General features: G+C 47.9%; 1 protein-coding gene across 1 annotated transcript in view; it reads right to left on the bottom strand.

Annotated features, from left to right (window-relative positions):
* Positions 1-9,218, bottom strand: part of RASGRF1 (Ras protein-specific guanine nucleotide-releasing factor 1) — a 137,576-nt gene that overhangs the window by 37,778 nt on the left and 90,580 nt on the right. The window contains exons 11-15 of the mRNA XM_006870897.1: positions 7,164-7,227; positions 6,414-6,550; positions 3,760-3,842; positions 2,184-2,432; positions 1,401-1,774 (exon numbers count right to left, since the gene is read on the bottom strand). Of these exons, the coding sequence (XP_006870959.1) occupies positions 1,401-1,774; positions 2,184-2,432; positions 3,760-3,842; positions 6,414-6,550; positions 7,164-7,227 (907 nt within the window). The remainder of the gene's footprint in view (positions 1-1,400; positions 1,775-2,183; positions 2,433-3,759; positions 3,843-6,413; positions 6,551-7,163; positions 7,228-9,218) is intronic.

The raw sequence follows: 9,218 nt of genomic DNA on the forward strand, positions 1-9,218 counted from the left end.
CCAAGGCTGTAAATCTTTACGGGAGCAGAAAGCCTCATCTTTCTCCCGCGGAGCGGCTGGTAGTTTCAAACTGCTGACCTTAAGGTTCGCAGCCCTATTTGTAACCACTATGCTACCCGAGCTCCTTACAGGCTTTCTCTAAATAATAATAATAAGAAAGTCCACGTATCTATGCACACACACCCGTAAGGCAAGGGTCACAGGCCCCTGCACCTCAAGAAACCCCGTGGCAGATTTCTCAGGATGGTCCTGCATTATACTTTACAATGTAACAGCCTTGGAAGCACTGAAGGGGGGCCACTCTTGGTTTATGTCAGATGGATTCTGTCCCTCCGCCCACCCCCACTGGGATCCCACACTCTGCATCTGCAGGATGGCATTTGGGGTTCTCTGGTGGGCTGTTCCCTTGGTTACCGACTTGGCTGCGCACACCATCCGTGTACTGTTTGTGCCACAGTAAATGTTCCTTGGTGATGGAGCCTCCTGGATGCTTTGCCCCTCTCCACCGTGCCCTCTGCTGGGAGAGCTCTCTGCCCCCTCTCTTCTCATCCCAGAGGACAGCAATCCTGACCATCTCCCACAGCCTTTTCAAAGGTCTCCTCCTCAAAGTCTAGACCTTCTGGCCAGCCCAAAGCTGTGTGTGTTTGTGTTTGTGTGTGGGTGAGTGCTAACCGACATAGATTTTGGTGGTACTCTGACCTGATCTAAGATTGAACCAGACTGACCACCAAAAGAAATGCCCTTCTATAACAATCAGGATGGGTCCTGCTCTGGCATCATCTCTACCTGCTCCCATCATACCCAGCATACCAGGTCTGCTGAGCTTCAAGCTGTTCCCTGAAAAGACAATGGCTTTCCTTGCTTCTTAGTGTTGCATAATCCATTTCCTTTGTCTAGAATGTTCTCCTTTGCTCCTGGGGAAAATCTAGCTCCCATGTATCCTCCAGGAAGACTTCTCTGACTCTCCTGATAGCACCTCCATTCCATCTTCTATGCTCCTTAAGCACCCCTCTAACTAACACAGTATCAAGTGTCCAAGGTGTAGTAGCTGGTCTGTGTCCCTAATAGACTGTGAATACCAGAGGGCAAGAACGAGGCCTGAGAATCTGCTTCCCTCTGGGATCCTGACAGATGGGTGAGTGTAGGGATGCAGGCTGAAGCTGCAACCAGGCAAGCAGGAACTGAAACTCATCTGAAGAAAGCAACCTTCTGCCTTCCTCCCCCTGGACACCTGGGTTCCCACATAGGCCTCCCTGCCCACCTCCCTGCACTCCCCACGTGCTGCACAACCTCTGTGATCTGCCTGGGACCCCATGAGCAGCCCCAAGGTCTAGCTGGACTGGGCAGTGCCACGGTGGGCTCGTGAGCCCAGGGACAGTTCATCCTACACAGTCACTCACTTTGCTTGCTCAGAGCTGATGGGTCTTCGCTTTTCTCAGTAGTTGTATCGCCTTCATCTGGAATCTTGTTGGCGAAGCTGCTGGACACGTAGAGCTTGCTGGTGTCCAGTGTGGCCTTGCTGAAGGGCGACATGGCTGAGTACATGCTGGTATAGCCATTGGCATTGCAGCTGAGAGCAGCCAGGTCCAGCGCCTTGCCACCTGTGATGATGGGGATGTTCAGGGAGAGCTTCCGCCGGCGGCTTGGAGACGACGTCTTGGTGATGGACAGGGGTGGTGGCGAGGAGAACTTGCGGGTGGCTCGTGGGGACTTGGGGGGGTCACCATACAGAAGTTTGTTGTTCTGGCCGCTGGCGAACAAGAGCTCTAGGGACCTGGAGGACAGGGGGTGGGAGTAAGTGGTCAGGGGTGACCCACCTCTGGTGGGATGCAGGTGGCAACAATGGCTTCCTCATTGAAACTATTCCTGACACTGTACCCTTGAAGCCTGTGTAGACCCTCTGAGAAGACCAAAGGGCCCTTGGGATTAATAACTTATGACCAGTTGTCCATAAATACAAGTGTCATGCTCTTGATGGTTTGTAGGAGACATGTGGTGAAGGCTCCCTCCTCTGCCTCCTGTCTGGTCAGGAGAATGTCTGACTCAAGGTGCTAGGGGTCTACCATGACCTGCAGGCTTCTGTGCAACCTCCCTCTATCCCAGTCTCAGTCTTCCCCAGGCATGGAAGCTCTGTGGATCCAGGGAGAGAACACCTGTGGGCTCCGGTCGGGAGGCCGGCGCACCTGGCAGGGATGGCGCTGATGGGCTTCTTGTAGATGGTGATGAGCTTGTCCAGGACCACGACGGCCGTGGTGAAGACGCGGTACGAGTGCAGGAAGGTGTTGAGGAAGTCGATGCTCAGGAAACGCAGGTCTGTCAGCCTCTCGAGCAGCCGCTCCACGCTGGCGTACCGAATCTGCAGCACTTTGCAGGAGTTCATGGTTTTGCTGAAGCGAATGTCAACGTCGTCACAATATAAGGAGGCGTCAGACCTGAGGAGGGGGTAAGGATGAAGAGGTGACTGGGCTCTGAAGTTGTTTGAGCCCATGCTGTCTTCCCAACCAGGCAGCGAGGTCCCTGAAAGCTAGGGCCCGAGTGCCCCAGCCTTCAGGCACACCCACAAGAGCTAAGATGGCAATTTAGAAAGCAAAGGGAGCTTCGACGGATGACATGAAGAATGAGCTAAGACGCTTTCCCCCCAATGATGTCCTAAAAATGTGAGCACTAAAAAACTCCTAGACATTTTGGAGCAACTTTTCTGTGTGCCATTGATGTGATTTGGACACCCAGAGAATCTGTAGAAGAGGGTAGCTCCGCCCCTTAGGGTTTCCAAGGTTACAAATTACCAGGTCTTTTTTCCAGGGGAGATTGGTGGGTTTGAACCACTGTCTTTTCTCTTAGCAGTCCAGTGCTTAACCTGTGCCACTAGGACTCCTTGGATAAAATGTAACAAACAAAAAGAATGTATTGCTGAGCTTATAAGGTATAAGGGAAATCTGTTCACATGAATGCTCAGCTGTTCATAGCAGCATTACTCACAGTAGCCCCTAACTGACCTTGGAGGTATTAATGGGTGAGGACCAAGGAGCTACAGGGGCTGTGTTCAGGAGTGCGCCTCTTCCTTAACCTCTGGGGTTGGGCTTTTCAAATTAGTGAGGGGGCCCTGGAGTCTGTATTTTTGCACTTTTACAAAGTGCTCTTGAAGTGTTCTATGTATTCATTTTGTAATGAGGAAAAGAAAAATAGTTCATAAAAATATTTCATTCATCCTTCAGGTCTGGAAATGAATTCACCTCCGTGGATCAACTTTCGGCCAAACAATAGACAGATTTATAAAGGGAACAATAATCCTACGGAGGTATACACACTTTAGAATAATAATAAAAGGTGATATCAAAAAGGCAGCATTTTCCCAAGGACAATGTTCAGAAAGGTCAGGGAAGAAGGAGGAATGGAAGCAGGAAACGCAGGAGGGAATGGATAAGGAAGGGGTGCTTCACTGTGGGGACTGCAGTCAATGAGACGCAGCAAAATGTGTCTCCATTGTTGAACAGAAAACTGAGCTGCCCTGTAAACCGTCACCCAATTCACAACAAAAATAAACAATCATTTCATTCATAATACTACATTTTAACCAACCAACTGCAAGAATTCACAGGTTCAAACAATTATGCCAAAGCCATCATCCACTCCAGCACATTCAAAGCAAATGAGCAAATAAACCAACTCCAAAAAATGACACTCAGCATCTTTCTGAGCCCAGTGGTGGCCCACCCCAGTGTCCACAAGTGGCCTGGTCAAGACCGGGCACTCACTCACTTGATCATCTGCGGCACAGTGACCTTGGAATTTTCTTCAAACGCGTTCATCATGAGTCCATTGCACCGGATATTATCTACACACTGGAGACAGAGAGTGGACCCCTGGTGTCAGAGCCTTAGTGTCTATTCTGGGACCCTCCCAGGAGCTCTGCAGAATGAGCAGTTCTCCAACCCCAGCCTGACAAACTGACTTCACTTTCTGCCAAGTGCATGATCCCAGCAAGGGTAGGGTCATTGCCCACTTTTGGCCAGAAATCAAGTCCCAGCTGGGTGACCTTGGGGGATTTACTTGACTTTCCTATCTGCAAAATGGGCATAATCAGTCCTCCTTCATAAGGTAGTTTGTGAAATGGGTATGTCTGCCATGGGCCACTCTGTTGCTCACTGTGGAGGTCCGGTGTGAGGACACAGAGTATAGGGACCCTCTCTCTCCTGGGAGGCAAGCCCAGCAGGACCTCCACCCCTCCTTTGGGCCAGTGCTGCCCCTGTATGCTGTGCCCTCTGCTCACCAGGATGCCAATGCTCTGAATGATGTCAGAGACAGTTTCACATGTTCAAACCCACATGTGTGATGTGCCCTTGGGGAGGCAAGGTTGCAGCTGGAGAGAACCAGATGACCTTATATTTTATTCATCATCAAAAAATTCAAAATCCAAGTTTTGCTGGTCGTGGTGGTGGGGGTGCCCCCAGCCCTGAACCTGTACATTTCTGTTCTGAGAGGCTTTCTTACAGGTGTGGATGGAATGGTTGGGGGAGTGGAACAAGGCAGGGTCTTCTGGTGTTAAGTAGGTGTATTGGGTCAAAGTTACTGGGAAGTGACAGACAGCAGAGAGGCAGGCTCAGTGGGTGAAGGAATCCCAAGGCCTCCCCTCCTAGTCAAGGCCAGGTCCCTAAAGCAGGTTCCTGAAGGCACCTTGTAGAACAAGGTATCTGCCTGCTTGCATTTCCCATGCCAAGTTCTCCAACCCACAACTCCCAGAATCTTGAGCACTGGTTCTTTCAGCATCTCTGCAATGAGGGGGCTTGAGCAGAGGGTGGAGCAGAGCTTTATGAAACCAGCAGAGGGTCTGAGGAAAGTGGTCCTTGATGCTCTCTGGGACAATGCCCACTGTCAGCAGGAGGTCTGGTTCCTGGGGGTACCCTTTAGGTGGGATTCCTGGAATCTTTGTCCAACTGAAGCTCATGGGGTCATGAATAGTCCCAGTGCACACGGTCAGGGCCCAAGCTTTCTCAGGGGGATTGTGGGATTCTGAAAAGGTGCTAAGCTTTAGAAAGAGCAGACATGGGTGGTATATGGTCCCCACCCTGCCTGATTCTGCTGGGATTGAGATGGACAAGAGGCCTGAAGGGTGGTGGGGAGTAGGTAGCAGAGGAGGGCTGGCAGTGAGGCATGAAAACAAGAGGGTGTGGAGGTTGGGAGGCAGGTTCTGCTAAGTAGAAGCTTGGGCCCTCTCTGCTTTGTCTGGCTCCCAAACAGTTGGACTCATGGCTGCAGAATTGATTCTGATTTGCGGTAACTCCAGGCCTTACAAAGCAGGACTGCTCCATATTTATGGAAACAGATCACCAGACCTTTCTTTCGCAGCACACTGAGTGGGTTTGAATTGCCAACCTTTAGGTTAGTAGTTGAGAGCCAACTGTTTGTACCTCCCAGAGTCTTGTTTCTACGACACAACCACTCCAAACTGCCTGTCTAGCTTTCCCTCTTCTCCTGCCACCTGCTGCCATTCACTTGCCTCACTCCATGGTAAGGGGTACAAGTGACAGGTTGGGGTGGGGCTGCCCTGATTCATGACAGGCCCACGCCGGACTCAGAAAGGGCCCAATCTCTTTCCAGAATCAAATCTTTGCCCATCTCTTTGCAGATGCTAACAAGCCTCTGGGTGTATCCACCAGTACCCGAGGAGAGCTGCATCCCTGCAAATATTTCCCCTCTCTTTTCTCTGCAGCAGGCAAAAACCTGCCGCCATCAACTTGATTCCAGCTCATACAGATAGATCCTTTAGGACTGAGAAGTGTTCCAGAAGGCTTCTAAGACTGGAAATCTTTACAGAAGCAGACAGCCTCATTTCTTACCCCCAGAGCAGCTGGTGGGTTCCAATTGCTGATATTTCAGTTAGCAGTCCAGTGCTTAAATGACTGCACCACCAGGACTTCTACAGTAGGTGAAGGCAGACGTGAAATCTCCTTTCTGTACAATGGACCCAGGGCCTGGTCTCACTCACTGGAGAAGGCACCCAGCTCTGTGGGCCTTTGCTCTCTCTCTCCAGTCTCTATCTCTAACACCCTGGGGGTAGTGGTTCTCCAACCTTTCTGTGCACACCAATGACTGGGGGCAGGTACTGAAAATGCCGATTCCTGGGTCCCAAACCCGAGATTTTGATCTGGTAGGTTTGGGGGGAAGTCCAGAAATCTGGATTTCTAAAACATCACCTTCCCAGGTGATTCAGATGCCAGGGGTCCCCAGATGCACATTAAGATGGTCCCTAGGGACTCTGCCAAGGGTCAGGTAGCTAAGCTCCGCCTTGGGGGTGTGGAGCTGGAGGGGACTTGTCTTCTTCCCATTAGAACAATGCAGCTGCCTCCTTGTGTGCCCAACCAGGCCAGCTGTGATGGGATCACTCACTTCCAGGAACACGTGATACTGCTTACCTGGCTGATGTCGCTGGTCCATGCCGCCTTCTCCTGTCTGGACGAAGCCACGAGGATGACTGTGAAGGGTGGAGAGTCCTTTGGCTCCACCCCGATCTTAAAGTCCAGGTGGTCTATGTCTTGGCCAGGCCCTTTGGCTTCCAGTGGCAAAACATGAAATTAGTAAAATGAGTATGGGGGTCATTTTTCAAGTGGGAAAATATTTGAAGGACCCCCTGCCTTAACCTACTCTGCATTGAAAAGCACCGGGATACTTGCTGTTTGGGGGACTTTGTTTTTTCCTCCTTAAGGTGGAAAATATCCATTTCAAAGATAGAAAAATTGAGTAGAGCTCCAATCATATAGGACTAGTTTGAGATCTGGAGAGTGGAGGAACCCCAAAGTATCCAGAATTTGCTGTCTGCTCTCCTTTCACCTGCTGGCCCAGGGAGCTTTCTCTACAGACCAGACCCTGGCCTATCAGGGTCCAGGTGAGAGGATCAGCACTGCCACACCCTTCTTTCCTCCCAAGAAAAATTATAGTACCTGAGTCCTATCATTCAGGTGTGTGTATGTACACATCAGGGCACACACATGTACATGTGTGCACCTTTCACACGGACCTGGGCCCTATCCAGGTGTGTGTATGTACACATCAGGGCACACACATGTACATGTGTGCACCTTTCACACGGACCTGGGCCCTATCCAGGTGTGTGTATGTACACATCAGGGCACACACATGTACATGTGTGTACCTTTCACACTTACCTTCCTCCTCAGTGCTTTCTGGATCCTCCAGCAAGGTGCAGTCAATGAGAGAGATGACTCCGTTCTGAAAAAGAGCAGAGGAGCCACCCTGAGGCCAGGAATACACGTGCCATTCAGGAACCTCACAAAGCCAGATTGCAAAAGCCTTTGGAAAGCACCCCTGTACACACACGTGTATGTATATATCACATGCCAGGTGTGTGTGAGTATTTTGTTTTTAAGTTGGAGAACTTCACCTGCATATAAGGAGGCCAAGAGAGTGGATTGAATGGGAGTGTCTCAGAGGATTTCCCAAATGAGGACTGAAGTTTGGCTGTGGGCAGAGGGGCCACAACCTGTCTGCTTGGTCTCTTGTCCCCACAGCAGCTCCAAGGCATCACCTATTAGATAGACCTAAGGACACAGGGAGGTCTGGGTCAAACACTTCATATTACAAACAGGGAAACGGAGACCAATTTTAGGGAGAGGTCACAGGTATAGTTAATCTCATTTTACAGATTAAAAAAACACGGAATCAGACAATGGAGAGAAACTGAAAGCCTTCCCTTTGCGAACAGGAACCAGACAAGGATGTTCTTTATCATCACTCCTATTCAATATTGTGTTGGGAATCTTAGCCAGAGCTATAATGCAAGAAAGGTAAATTAAAGGCATCCAAATTGACAAAGAAGTACAGCTCTCTCTATTTGCAGATACTATGATGCCATACATAGAAAACTCCAAAGACTCAGCAAGAAAATCATTGGAACTCATTGAAAGATCCAGCAAAGTAGCAGGGTACAAGATCAATATACAAAAATCAGTTGGATTTCTCTATGCTAATAAAGACAGGTCTGAAAAAGAAATTAGGAAAATAATACTATTTACAATAGCAACCCAAAAGATGAAATATTTAGGAATAAATCTAACCAGAGAAACAAAAGACCTATGCAAAGAAGATGACAAAACACCACTACAAGAAACCAAAAGAGATATACAGAAAAGGAAGAATATACCATGCTCACAGATAGGAAGACTTAACATTGTGAAAATGTCAATACTACCCAAAGCAATATATAAATATAATGCAATACCAATCTAGATTTCAACATCATTCTTGAAAGAGATGGAAAAACTGATTATTAACTTTTTATGGAAAGGAAAGAAACCATGGATAAACCAAGCAATGCAAGGAACAAAGTTGGAGGCCTCTTACTCCCTGATCTTAAAATTTACTACACAGCCACAATTGTCAAAACAAAAAATACATAGATCAATGGAACAGAATTGAGAATCCATCGCACACATAGTAAGCTTATTTTTGACAAAGCGCCACACACATTAAGTGGAGAAGGGATAGTCTCTTGATGTTGCAGAAGAATGAAAGAAGACCCAAACCTCACACTATATACATTAACAAACTCAACGTGGATTAAAGACCTAAGTGCAAAACCTACAACTATAAAGGTCACCAATGAAAAAATAGGCACAAACTTAGGGGCTTTACTACACGGCATAAATATACCATCAAACATTACTAACACCACACAAACAACAGAAGACAAAATATATGGCTGGGGGCTCCTAAAATTAAGGCACTTCTGTGCATTAAAAGATGTTGCCTAAATAGTAAAGGGAACCCACAGACTGGGAAAAATTAATTTGCAAGATACATCAGATAAGGAACTAATCTCTAAAATTTATAGAAAACTACAACACCTTTACAAGAAAAAGACAAACAATCCAATTAAAAAATGGACATAGGATATAAATGGACACTTCACCAGGGATGATACTCAGGCAGTCAACAAATACATGAAGAAATGTTCAAGATCATTGGCTATTAGAGAGATGCAAATCAAAACAATGAGATATTATTTCATACCAACATTAATAGCGAAGTTAAAAAACAAAAACAGAATACAACACAAGAGAGGGTGTAGAGAGACAGGGACCCTCCTACATTGCTGGTGGGACTGTAAAATGGTTCAACCATTGTGGAAAATGGTATGGCACTTCCTCAGAAAGTTAGAAATAGAAATACTGTTGTTGTTGTTGTTGTCAGGTGCCATCGAG

Source organism: Chrysochloris asiatica, unplaced genomic scaffold (assembly GCF_000296735.1).
Source record: "Chrysochloris asiatica unplaced genomic scaffold, ChrAsi1.0 scaffold00156, whole genome shotgun sequence".
Taxonomy (NCBI): Eukaryota; Metazoa; Chordata; class Mammalia; order Afrosoricida; family Chrysochloridae; genus Chrysochloris; species Chrysochloris asiatica.